Raw genomic sequence first — 14,114 nt, forward strand, 5'->3', positions numbered from 1 at the left:
GTAAAAATGACTTTAGGATTTTTTTTTCTTTGCAGTACTGTAGATTAAACCCAGGGTGCTTTATCACTGAGCTATTCCTCAGCCTTTTTTTTTGTTTGTTTGTTTCTTTTTAGTTGTTGATGGACCTTTATTTATTTATATGTAGTGCTGAGAATTGAACACAGTGCCTCACACATGCTAGGCAAATGCTCTTCCACTGAGTTACAACTCCAGCCCCACCTCAGCCCTTTTTTATTTTTAATTTTGAAACAGGGTCTTGCTGAGGTGCTTTCCAACTTGAGATCTTCCTGCTGCAGGCTACAAAGTAACTGGGATTATAGGCATATGCCACCACACCTTGAAGGAATATTTTTATAAAATTTATAATGTTTTTGGAAATATATGAGAGTGATTTATGTACAGTTTATCACACTTGCTTAGAATCTTTTCAGAAAACATTCTCTTATCTGATGGTTCATATGTATTTATATATCCAAGATTGTAATTCCTTTTTTCATACCACACATAACACGTGAGTTTATATCCTAAACTTAAAGTTTATCTCAGAAATAAGGAAATTAACTCAGTTTCAGTTTCAGAAGACCAGTGGAGTATATTATTCTTGAAAACAATGCTGGATTCATTTTAGCTGAGGTACTTGGAATTACATATAATAATGAAGTGACTGTTAATTTATTTAGAATGTAGGTATTCATCTCCCTTGTTACATGGCATTTAATATAATTTCATACCTTTTTTCTTATCATAGTCACTTTTGGGTCTCAAAAAGAAATTTATAAAAAGTAAATTACCATGAGTTTTAGATTTTAGTATCATTTTTAAAATATACTAGAAAATTTTCATTTGCATGAGTATATTTTGAAATAATTAAGAAAGACATAAGTATAAGGTGACTTCCTAAAGCATAACATCACCAGTAGAACGTAATGCTTTTTCCCAAAGACAGTATAGGTCTGGGCTTATTGCCAGAGTTCAGATCTGAAACCAAGCATCTTGTCTCGAATTAACTTGTAACTCCTCAAGATCCTGAATTCCGTTTGGGAGTACTTCATGATGTTAGATGGTTTCTCTTCATGGAACTTCATAGGCTTCATTAAGTGATTTGAGCTTAGTTAATTTCTCAGGAAGACTTTTTTCCTTAGTAGTGTATATAGTTATTTTCAAACTCCTAATTTTACTTTTTAAAAAATGAAGGTGTGGAAACTTAGGTGCCCCCACTCCCACCTTTTTTTAAAAATATTTTATAGTTGTAGATGAATACAATACCTTTATCTTATTTATTTTTACATGGTGCTGAGGATTGAACCAGTGCCTCACACATGCTAGGCAATCATGCCACCACTGAGCCACAACCCCAGCTAACTTTAGGTGTCTTAAGAAAGGGCATTCTAGTTGGGCATGATGGTTTACATCAATAATCTCTGGAGTTTGAGGCAGGAAAGTCACAAGTTCAAGCCCAACCTGATCAACTTAGTAAAACCCTATCTCACAAAAATTGCGGGCTGGGGGTGTGCTGAGGCTGTAAGTCAGTGTTAGAGTACCTCTGGGATTCAATGCCCAGTGCCATCAAAAATAACAACAAAAAGGTGTTGTCTCAGATATTGAATCTTACCTAGAATTGAAATGATTTCAGTGTTAAGAATGTAAGAGGTAGAGTGCTCATCTAGCATGCATGAGGCATTGGGTTCGATCTTCAGCACCACATAAATATAGATATTGTGTCCACCTAAAACTAAAAGATAAATATTAAAAAAACGAAAGAAGAAGAAGAAGGGTAGATGGGCTGGGGCTGTAGCTCAGTGGCAGAGTGCTTGCCTTGCACATGCAAGGCCCTGGGTTTGATCCTCAGCACCACATAAAAATAAATAAGATAAAGGTATTGTGTCCAACTACAACTAAAAAATAAATATTTTTTTTAAAAAAAGAATGGTAGAATTTCACTCATCATAGGCCTGATTTTTACAAATTAGATATACAACATTCATAAATATCTTTGTATGCCTTTACTCAGAGGAAGATGTAATATTTCTAACATCAATTGATAGAATTGATGAAAAAAACTATGCATGAAAATTTAGGAGTTTTCAAATGACAATTATTTCCCAATAAATTTTCCTTATCATCCCATATCTGTATTCTGGCAGGAAATAGATGGCACACTCAAAAGGATTGAGAGAGAGTTTTATAAAGGAACTTGCTATAGATGTAGTTAAGAGACCCAACAGGACCAGCAGTAGAGGGAGCCAGCTCTAATGAATCCTGAATGGGAAGAAGGGGTTTGTTAAGCAGAACCTGTGTGAAAGTCATCGCTGTGAGAAAGGGGTCATGTGACAGGAGCCATGGCTATGATGGTAGAGTGTAGCCACCACTGAAACTGCAAGACTCCTCCAGGAAGAAGCAGAGAGTTAGCACTTAGTACTCTCTTTCTTCCAACCTTCCAATTCTCTGTTGGTGTCATCTGTAAAAATCAAGTGTTCCAGGCATAGAGCAGGCTTAAGAAAGGTCCAGGATGGGAGCTGGAGTTGTGGCCCAGCAGTAGACCACTTGCCTAGCATGTGCGAGGTGCTAGGTTCAATATTCAGCACCACATAAAATAAAGATGTTGTGTCCAACTACAACTATATTGTGTCCAACTACAAATATATATTTAAAAGAAAGAAAGAGAGGAAGGGAGGGAGGGCCACGATGAACCTAAAGAGACTATTTTGTACAGAATAGGGGAGTATGAATGTCAATCATCTTTATTCAAAATTGCCCATTTTTTGTATGAATTGGGCAGACCTGATCAATATCTGCTTGAAGTGTTAAATCTCATTATTATACCAAATACATGTATGAAGATGTGAATTTGGTGTCAATATAACTTATATATAATCAGAGATATGATAAATTATTGTATAATGGTGTATTAAGAATTGTAATGAAAATAAATCTCAATTCATGTATCTTGATTAATGTTTCACATAATCACATTTCATTTTTTTTTCTTCCACCTCCAGATTACAATTCCTAGACCTTCTGTGGCATCAACACAGTCAACTTCAGGAAGTTTTCACTATGGTCAGCAGCCAGAGAAAAAAGATCTTCAGCCCATGGAGCCCTCTGTAGAACTTTATTCTCCAAGGGAGAACTTCTCTGGCTTGGTTGTGACAGAGGGTGAACTTCCTAGTGGAGGCAGCAGAACAGATTTGGGGCTTCAGATAGATCACATTGGTCAAGACATGTTACCTGATATTAGGGAGAGTGACAAATCTCAAGACCTGGGACCAAAAGATCTTCCTGACTATAATAGACTGGTTGTAAGAGAATTTGAGAATCTCCCTGGGGAAACTGAAGAGAAAAGCATTCTTCTAGGGTCAGATAATGAAGATGAAAAGTTAAGTAAAGGGCAGCAATGTATTGACATATCTCTTCCAGGAGATTTGGTAACTGTGGAAAGGGATCATTCTGCTACTACTGAACCTCTTGATGTGACAAAGACACAAACTTTTAGTGTGGTGCCAAATCATGACAAAAATCATGAGATAATGAAGCTTTTGGTAATTGGCACTTCAGAAATTTCTTCAAGAGTCATTGATCCACATGTTGAAGGACAGATAGGCCAGGTGGCACCAATGCAAAAAATTATACTATCTAAGAATGATGACATTAAGAGTGAAGACTTGCCAGGTCATCAGGGAGACCTCTCTACTTTTTTGCACCAAGAGGGTAAGAGAGAGAAAATTGCCCCTAGAAATGGAGAACTATTTCATTGTGTTTCAGAGAATGAACATGGTCCCCCAACTCGGAAGGATATGATTAGGTCATCCTTTGTAAGTAGACATAGTCGAATCCCTGTTTTAGCACAAGAGATAGACTCAACTTTTGAATCTTCCTCTCCAGTTTCTGCAAAAGAAAAGCTCCTCCAGAAGAAAGCTTATCAGCCTGACCTAGTCAAACTCCTGGTGGAAAAAAGGCAATTCAAGTCTTTCCTTGGTGACCTCTCAAGTGCCTCTGATAAGCTGTTAGAGGAGAAACTAGCTGCTGTTCCTGTTCACTTTTCTGAGGAGGAAGTCTTCACTCCATTTTCAAAACTGGCAGTAGATTCTCACCTGAGTAAGTCAGCTGAAGACAGCTTTCTGTCACCCATTATTTCCCAGGCAAGAAAGAGTAAGATTCCAAGGCCAGTTGCGTGGGTCAACGCAGATCAAGTCAATAGCTCAACTTCATCCCAGTTCTTGCCTCGACCACCACCAGGAAAGCCACCTACAAGGCCTGGAGTAGAAGCCAGGTAATACTGTCTGCTTTGAGTATGTTAATTGTGTCACATTATTTCTGTATCTGCTTTACTGTAACGTCAATGGTAGCATTTCTTTTTTGCTTGCTTTTGAGCATCTGCTTTCTTCCCTACCTTTCACAGGCCTTATTATATAGCACAGTACAAATTAATTCTTTTTTCCAATTTTTTATTGTGGTAAAATATACACAATATATAATTTATCATCAATAATTCTTAAGTTACTATTTAGTGGTATTAAGTACATTTTATTGTCCAACTATCATTACCATCTACTTCACAACTCTTTTCATCATGTGAAGTGAAACACTAAAACCATTAAACAATAAATCCTTACTATCTTCTCCCTCTAGTCCATGGCAACCACTAATCTATTTTCTCTATGGTTTTGATCAATATACATACCTCACATAAGTAGACTCATTCAGGAGGATCGTGAGGTTGAGACCAGCCTGAACAATATAGCAAGACACTATCTTTTTAAAAAATTTTTGTGAATATCATTGATTCAATTATGACTTTTGGACTTATTTTATCAGATTAAGAGCCTTATTCACTATTTGTTATTTTATTGTAACTGATTGTTTCTATCATTGTATGTGCATTTAAAAACATTTTGTCTCATCTTTTCTAAGTAGTTTATATAAATTTGTAACCAGGAATTGCCATAATAAAGGAAAAAATTAATGACCTGTTCATATTCACACAAATATATACACATGCATGTGTTTAAAAAAGAAAAAGAAAAAATTGAGTCAGTTTGAAAAAAAGTTTTAATTTGTATTTGATTATTCATGAGACAGTTGTTTTGTTGGTGGTGATGTTCCTATCAAACACCACCCTATTGAGTGATTTTTCTTAAAATTAACATTTTTGCAAAATACATTGAAGAAATTTTTATCCAAGCCTGTGGTTTGCCTTTTACTTGGGTTATGGTATAGTATTTATGAAATGAATTTTTTAAATGACTTCTTGTTTTATATCATGCTTAGGAAGGTATTTTCAATGCTAAGGATTTAATTAAAAGGTAGTCTCTTCCAGTACTTCTCAGTGACACTATGAAATAGTATTCCTACTAAAAGCCAGAAGAGAAAAGCTTTGGTCTAAGGGTCACATCTCTAGTATGTGAAAGAGTAACTTTTTGTTCTGTTAGTGTATTTTCTGATTTTGATGCACATGGTAGACATTATGATTTGGGACATTGTAACTTTTAGGTATACTTGGAATGAATTAAAATGAAAATGTTTCTTTGTTCTTTTAAGGCTACGAAGATACAGAGTTCTAGGGAGTAGTAACTCAGACTCAGACCTCTTCTCCCGGCTGGCCCAAATTCTTCAAAATGGATCTCAGAAACCCCGGAGCACTACTCAGTGCAAGACCCCAGGATCTCCTCACAATCCAAAAACACCACCCAAGAGTCCAGTTGTCCCTCGAAGGAGTCCCAGTGCCTCTCCTCGAAGCAGCTCCTTGCCTCGCACGTCTAGTTCCTCACCATCTAGGGCTGGGAGGCCCCATCATGACCAGAGGAGTTCATCCCCACACCTGGGGAGAAGCAAGTCACCTCCCAGCCACTCAGGATCATCCTCTTCCAGAAGGTCCTGCCAGCAGGAACATTGCAAACCCAGCAAGAATGGCCCAAAAGGATCTGGCAGCCTCTACCACCACACAGCCAGCACTAAAACCCCTCCAGGGAAGAGTAAGCCAGCCAGTAAACTCAGCAGATAGGAGCTGGGCTGCCTGTCTGGGAAAGGTGTGAGATCTTCCTCCTAAACCTGATGCATGTGTGTCTCTGTACTGTCTATTTAAAAAATCAGTGTTGATCTTTTGGAAAAGAAAGTAACATGATCAATTATTTATAAGAAGACATAAATGTATAATAAGGATTTACCTAAAGCAGGTAGCAAGCAGATTGGGAACAATGCCTTTTGCATAGGAAGGGGCATCCAGCAAAATCCAAGGGGCAGAAACTCATTAAATGAGCTTTCACAACTTTTAGCTGACTTTGAAACAAGAGTTGAGGGTAGAAGATAGAATGGAATTTTACTTTTAAGGAATTTCATCTAATTTTTAAAACCTCTACTCAAAAAATTATATAGCAAAAATGTTTGATATTTTCATTCAAATCTTCTGAACCTTGAAATCATTGCTCACATATTAGAGTATATGTATATGTGTGTGTGTGTGTGTGTGTGTGTGTGTGTGTGTGTGTGTGTGTATAAAGAAGCTTATTGCCAGGGAGCCAGTACTCTTTATATTTGGCTTGTGTGTTTATCTAGTGTATTGAGAATGTACCCCTTTGCTTCATTCCTAGCACCCTTCCTGGATTTCACATCTTTTTAAGTCGGTGTTTCCTACTGAATCCAATCTGTCTTCTTTTAACAATACATTCTAATAGGCATTTAACAGCACATGCTGAGAATTTCACAATTCCCATTTTTTTTTTTAGTGCACTAATAATATTTTTCTTTGGAGCAACAGTTCTTTAACCCAGTACATTTTTATTATGAAAAATAACTGAGAAACTTAGGTATAGGAAACAAAAATCTGACTAAAGCTACTTACTTTACAAGCTTTAGTTTTTAGGGATAGAGGGAAAGAGAGTGAGGTAACATCTTTGAAGATGGAAGAACCCCTTTACAATCTGTTAAGTGTTCTGCTTGTGGAAGGAAAACTGAGTGAAGTTAGTAGGCTTCCTTAGGTCTTCTAGGTACCAGCTCTTTCTAATATCAACCTCCAAGATGATATTAGGGAAGCACAATGCTTTGGAATGTGACTTTATGCATTTAGAAAGAAAAACAAAAACATTTGGTGTGTTATGGAGGCTTATAATCTTTAAATTTTATATTTTATACATTTAGCTAATAAGGAATGAATATTTGGGGAAATAAGATTAGGCTAAGTATTTTTCTTTCATTGTTTTATTACCTGCTTCTGTGTTTTTTAGTTCAATAGTTGGGCTTCTTGGCCTGATTCCCATGTAATCTCAATTTATGAAACTAAGGAGGATCATATTCTTATCTCCTCTGCTAATAGGAATCAAGCAAAATTAAAGTATACTAGACTTTTTAATGGGCTCTTTTATACTCTGTAGGTGTTTTGTGTTGAAAAGTACTTATTAAGGTCAGGTAATTTGTTCTGTTTGCTGTTGAAATTTGCCTTCTAGCAAATATCTGTGAGTTTTCTCTTTGACCTTGTGTTTGCTGCCAAACATAATAGGTTGAATTGGGAAAGAAACAAAAAAATAAATGTTATCTCCTCACCAAGTGAACACATTCTAATGCTGCATCAAAGTTGCCCTGAAGCTGCACTGAACCTATCTTGTTCTCTTTATCTGTGTTGAGCTTTTTAACATACAAACTCAAAACACTATATTGAGGCATATAAGGTCTCCCATAAGAAATGTAGCATAGTATGGAATCTTAATTTCTCTCCAGTTTCAAGCACTACAGAGGAATGCAGTAGATAAGACAATTTGCTGTTTATCTAAAGCAGCTGTAATATTGGAAGACTGATCTTTCTGTATTATATTGTATAATAGTTGCTATAACACTACTTGCATGTCTTCATGGTAAATTATATAAATATTTATAAATATATAGAGAGATATGCTTATAAAAAGTCATTCTTTCTCATTCTCCATTTGTAATTTCAAGATCACAGATGGTGAAATTTCTTTTGTATTGTGTGCCTCATGTACACTTGGGCCTTGTCTAACTTCATTTTCTGAAAATATGTTCTTGGCATGTGACACCTTAGATTTTTCTTGCCTTCCCTGTGTGTAATGCAAGGGTTGGTGGTCTTTAACAAGCCAAGATAGCTTATTTAATTGTTTTTGAAAAAGATTTTAATAGGGGAAAAATTACTGGGACATGCTTGTAATACTCAAAGATTTGTTATGTTAATCACATAGTTCTGTCCTTATCATTAGAGTAGATAGACTGGGATTATAATCATGGGTCTGATTATAATTTGAATTTTAAAACATTTCCAAATACTTGCCATCCTGCTTTCTTTTTTTCACATTACTTTTTTGGGTGGGAGTGAGAATGGGATGGGGGATAATTAGGAAATTATCTTTTATTCTATTGAATTAGCTATAAATTATGCTCAAGGTAGACAAATTTAAATACTGACCCCTCTAGTCAGAAATGTGTTAATAGTACCCATTGGAAAAGCTGATGAGGGTACAACTCTGGTGTGTGGGTCTGTGTTATTGTTGGCATTTCTATGCTGGCAGTCAAAAATGATGGTGATGGCAACATGATAACAGTATGTTTTTTTTTTCTTGGTTCCTTCCATTTTTCTACCAATCTTTACACTGGGTTGCTTCTTTTTTTTCTATGTGGCATTAACAAACTCATCAAGATTCAGAGATAACAGCCTTATTGGGTAAGAATATTTAACTTTGCATGTAGAAGAGTTAACCAAAGATGTTTCTGCTCTGATACTTTCAAAAGAAATAGACTAATCTTATGTTCTAATAGAGATTTACTTAACGGTTTTTAAAAGCATAGTTTGTACTTTTAGATGTTAGATGTATCTTAGGCTAAAAATAGAAGTTGACAGCCCTGAGCAAGCACTTTTGGCACAAGAATTTTTGTTTTTATTTTATTTTAAAGTATTATACAAAGAACAATGTTTTTGTTTGGTTTTGGGGGTTTTTCCCCCTTTATTTTTGGGTTTTTAAGTGGTGGCATATTTCAGATTACAGTTATAGATCATCCAAGTTATTTTATTTTATTCCAAGTAATTTTAAACCAGTTTGGATAGTTTACTTAAGATGAATGTGGCCATTAACTAAAAAGTCAAACCAAACTGTATTAAAAGTATTATTGGGCAGAAGTTTGAATTACCTTTTGAAAATCAAGTACCTCCTGGTTTCTCCTATCACAACAGAATGGCTGGTTACCTAGCCACACTTTTGACCTTGCCTTCCCTTGTCTAGTCTCTGGGATTACTTGGGTGGAACAGAAGATAGGAATAGCACCAGCCCAATGCCTTCAGGTAGTATTCTTTCTCAGTTATGCTGCCAGATCTCCAGGGTTTATGAATTAGTTAAAATACTAAAATCCCACCTAGTAATATTATCAGCTTAAAGACATTTAACTTTAATGGATAGTGAACAAAGAAGGAAAACTGGATATCAAATTTAACATTATGACATAAATTATAAGTCAACTTTGAATATTAGGCCTTCAGCAGGCAGACACTCTCATTCTCAATTCTGGTATGCAAGCTGGCCTTGCTGACAGTGGCACAGATACATTTACTGCTTTTTAAGTTGCATATTTTGGAGTGGATGTCTTTAATAATAGTTGCCAAGTTAATCCAGTCCTAAATAAGTAGCAAAATGGTAATTGAGACCCAATATTATTTGCTTTAGCATACTAAGCCACTGCTTACTGACTCAGTGTTCTAGATGTGCAGTATCTCTTGTCTGATTCCTAGCTGCTATGGGAACTTGAGGTTCTTTGGTAGACACCTGAGACTCCTTCCAGATTACAGATTCCTAAGCTAATGTTTTATAGTTGCATCCGCTTTACAAGGGAAAAGTTGTACATTGGTGCATGTTTTACAAACCCAAACTCAGATAGTTTAAACCATAGTTTTTCTGTACCCAGTAGCTTTGAATTAAAAACAGATGCCTTTTTCCCAAAAGCAGACAGTTTTATGTTCCTAACCTAACATTAGGAATTGGTGAAAGGAGAAACTGGATCCAGAATTCAGAATTTTAGCAGCTTTGGAAAAAAATGCATCTTACTTTAGCTGTTTGAAAATATATTTATTTGTAGATAATCTAGATTTAGTCTTGGAGATCAAAATTTTTCATATTTTAAGAACTTCTTTCATTCCTTTATATCTTATCAAAACATGGTATGTCTTAAAGAATCTCTCATGTCATGTTCATGTGTTTTGGAATTGTTGGCATTCACTCTTAAAATCTTCCCATTTCTGTTTTTGTACATTTTACCACCCATGTTTTTGGACTTTGCTTATGGGGAGAGATGGTTTAGCATCTGTTATTAAGAAGATAGAATGGTTGACATCAACTGCACTGTTTAACTTTGTTGAGTTTGGTTCTACAGATAGTATATTAGCAAAATAGCTACTTGTCTATGATTTGACACAAAGTATTATAGGATTAGGGCATGTAATTACTATGGTTTTCCCTCTATGTCAGTATATACCCCAATTCAGTAACCACTGATGCTGGTTTAGACTCTTAGAGAAGGAGTTCCAGTCCTCAGACCATGTGGGAGATGTATAGTGCCTGGCAAACCAGGTGGTTGTCAGGACATCCCGCTTCTCTGCCCTCACCAAAAACAAAACAAAAAACCCTTGAGTGTGTACTTTGTGGATGTGTCATATTATTGGATATTTTCTATATTTTGGCAATTTCTTGCAGTCATGAGAAATTGCGGAGTCACTGGAGCCTTCAGAATTTGTTGCCAGCATTGCTATATAACAGGAGTTATATAGGGAGAATTCCCAAGACATTGGACAAGGATTCCTATCCACTTAGAGGAGAATCTGGATGCTGCACACCTTAATCTTTAAGAAATTCCCAGCTGGATATGGCTTATCAAGACATTTGGTTGTGATTGTCTACTTCTACTTTAAAAATATGTAAGCTTGATGTTTTATTTATTTTCCTTGAGCAAATTTAGATCAGAAAATTAATGTGAAAAGATCAGGATCACTTTAGGTTCCATATAATCTCAAAAACACTAAATAGCAACAAAGTAACATTTTTTCAGTAACAATTTGAATATTTCCTTATACTTAGCAGGCAATGTAACAGAGGTGAAGCCCTTCCTTTCATTGCCCTGTGTAACTTAACAGGTTACTGCCTCCTCTTTACTTGGAAGTAACAGTGTGGGCACAGTGTGTACACTGGTAATGCTAACTATGTGTTCCAGACTTGGGCCAAGGGTTCTGGGTTGAGAACAGGATATGTGAGGCCGACTTTGAGCCCCTGGCACTACAGATTTGCTGATGACATACTTTTACACTAAAAACAGTTAGGAAATTTACCTCCTTTTAGTAGTTTAATGTTGTTTCATATTTTGTATGTAAATGTTCACTCACCTATTTAAAAACATTGAGTAAATCAAGTTTTTATATAGACTACCCTTCCCATATGATGCTTTTTTCCTCTTATATAGTTTAAATCTCTAAAAAATTAATTCATAGCACTTCACTGGACTCTGTCTGGGTGTTCTTCATTCACCTACAAGAGGTAACAAGGCAGCCAGAGCTTGGCTGTGATTATTTGTGGGAGTTTCCCAGAAAAGGGAAAGCTTTGAGACTTTCCAAAACAATTTTCAACTATGCACAACATAGTGAATTAGTTCGCTAAGGTAAAATGCTTTGAGCCAGATAAAGGAATATAGCACTGGGCCACTTAGGGATTTGAAATTGGGTGGACTGAGGAAAGAGAACAGGTCAGATGACCCAGGCTTGAACCTTCTTCACTTTTCCCTGATGCAGTTCCTAAAGCTCCTCTGATTTCCTTCCTAAAATAGCACCTATTTTATTTGGCCATTTATTACAAGTTCCCAGCTTTTAGGAAAGGGGAGGGAGCATCCAGTTTTGAATTAGATATACATCTTGAAAGTTATGAGCTATTGGCAGCTATTAAATCAGATTTAACCACAAACCAGAATTCTCTCGTTAAACAAGACCAGTGAGTTAAAATAGATGACAAATAATTCCACTTTCCTGTACCTCTCTTCTCTTCATGGGATCAGAGATGAGAAATATCGCCAAAGGTACTGCATAGTCCCATTCCCCTCCAAGCAGCTCCCTTTATGCGTTTTTGCTCAGGCAACCAAGGACAGAATATTGGCAGAAACATGGAGTGCTTTTGTATAGGCCATCTGTACATAAAAAATGTAATTTATTTAATTTTATCATTTGTATCATATTAAAGCTTTGTACAGTGTTTTAAGTTCTGTTTTAAAATTATTTTGTATTTTATTTTTATAATCTAGTAATAAAATATTCATTCCGCATGCAAACTCTAGTTCTCTTTGTGTGATGGTTTTGATTTCAAAAGTGGGAAATATTTTTCTAATTTAATAAAATTTTGAATGCATTAGCAATTACAAGATTAACTGGGGGCTGGGGTTGTGGCTCAGAGGTAGAGCACTTGCCTAGCATGTGCGAGGTCCTGGGTTCGATCCTCAGCACCACATAAAAATAAATAAATGTTAAAAAAAAATTAACTGGGAGCAAAAAGTGTTACTGAAAATGCAGTACTCCAGAAAACAGTGACCGGAAGTGACCTAGGAAAATGAAGCCCTGGGCTGAAAGAATAGAAACTAGGTGTTCAGTGTCTCTGCAGATGAAAACCAGGTTCAGAAATATGAGATGGTTCCTGTGCAACAAAACTGTCAGAAGCTTCCTTTCAGTGCATTATTCTCTCTGGCTGAAGGTATTTTTTCCTCCTCCATAGGAAACACCTCTGGTACCACTAGAGGGATTCAGGCTTCCGCCACCCTCTGGGTTCCTGTTGTAATCTTCCTTTGAACCAAGGAACCCAGGAGGCATTCACAGGGTCCTGGCTTCACGCTCCCTCCGCTCCACATTTTTCAGCCTAGATTCTCTTAAATTTCTCACTGAGGAGCAACATCAAAAATGCCCAGTATCAGATTTTTCAAAATAAGGGCAAGGAGTGCAGTTAAGTGGTACTGCATGGTGCCTGCTGAGTGCAAAGCCCTGGGTTCATTGCCCCCCACCCCCACCTCGTAACGCATAAAAACAAATATACCCTCACACACCTTGATCTCCCAGAAGCTAATCGTGAATATGCCTATGGGCATCTCAACTGGAAAGTAGTTGAAATATTAATCTTGAGTAGCACTGTGTAAAGCAGTTCCCTAGAGATCCCTAGAGACCATTTATTGATCTTTCAGGAAGAATTCTCTCCTAAATAATCAGTTAATGGAGAACATTGCAAAGCTTGGCCAATGGGTGAAAAGTCAGCCTTTGAGAAAAACGAGGTCAAAATGAGAAGTTAGATTAAAACTTCATAACTACTTTTTGGATGGTAAACCTGAAAAAACCCTAACTCTCGGAAATGTGCTTATGGCAGAAGGCGTGGGCTGGTTGCTGTTTTAGAATTGTTCACCTTTACAGCCGGCCGCTCTCCCGCGCCCTTGGTCTCCCGAGAGTTGCGTCTGCCTCGCGGCAGCCCATCCTAACTCGAGTCCCGGCGAGTCGCCCTCTCGGGCCGGCGTAGTCAAGGTAGGGGCCCTCCTGGGCTGTGCAGCCTGTTGGCAAGCACAGCGGCCCCAGCGACTCCTTGACCGCAGGCCTGAACAAGACCCACCCGCCGCGCCCTGCCGCCCAACGGTCGCTCCCCGCCGCCGGCCCCGCCCCTCCCAGGCCGCCCGTGGCGCGCCGGCGCCTGCGCAGTTGCCCCAGAGCGCCCCGACCGGGATGGCGGCCGTTTTGGAGTCGCTTCTGCGAGAGGAGGTGTCGGTCGCAGCCGCCGTGCGGTGGATCGCGCGCAGCACCCAGAGTTCGGAGGTAACAGCACCGACAGCCCCCAGGGCTGACCAGAATTGGCTTCCCGCGGGAGATACTGCCTCTCCCATCCCTTCCTCTAAGATGCCTAGCTGCCAGCCCGGGCCGAGTGCACTCGGACCGGGCGCCGCTGCCCGGGCCGCCCACCCTAGGCGCGCCCTGCGGCCCCAGCTGCCCCGGGACCTGGGCTGGCAGCTGATCCTCTCTCCCCTCGCACCTCTGCTTCTTCCACAGGAGACCCCGGGGGTAGGCGGCCGTGCTGAACTCACTCCGGCCCCGTACGGAAGGAATTCGGCTGCGTTCCTGC

General features: G+C 38.2%; 2 protein-coding genes across 9 annotated transcripts in view; both read left to right on the forward strand.

The window, feature by feature from the left end:
* The window catches only part of Ttbk2 (tau tubulin kinase 2), a 149,650-nt gene extending 137,348 nt beyond the window's left edge, over positions 1–12,302 (forward strand). For 7 of the 8 annotated variants that reach the window (XM_015480757.2, XM_048793452.1, XM_048793453.1 and 4 more), the window contains 2 exons: positions 3,000–4,270; positions 5,539–12,302. In XM_015480757.2, coding sequence (XP_015336243.1) covers positions 3,000–4,270; positions 5,539–6,001 — 1,734 coding nt within the window. In that variant the 3' untranslated portion in view covers positions 6,002–12,302. The remainder of the gene's footprint in view (positions 1–2,999; positions 4,271–5,538) is intronic. The other variant, XM_048793454.1, reaches the window with a different exon arrangement.
* Positions 12,303–13,658: 1,356 nt separating this feature from the next.
* Positions 13,659–14,114, forward strand: part of Cdan1 (codanin 1) — a 13,162-nt gene continuing 12,706 nt past the window's right edge. The window contains 2 exon segments of the mRNA XM_015480758.2: positions 13,659–13,810; positions 14,042–14,114. The exon segment at positions 14,042–14,114 is cut by the window's right edge and continues 6 nt beyond it. Of these exon segments, the coding sequence (XP_015336244.1) occupies positions 13,721–13,810; positions 14,042–14,114 (163 nt within the window). The 5' untranslated portion in view covers positions 13,659–13,720.

This window comes from Marmota marmota, unplaced genomic scaffold (assembly GCF_001458135.2).
Source record: "Marmota marmota marmota unplaced genomic scaffold, marMar, whole genome shotgun sequence".
NCBI lineage: Eukaryota > Metazoa > Chordata > Mammalia > Rodentia > Sciuridae > Marmota > Marmota marmota.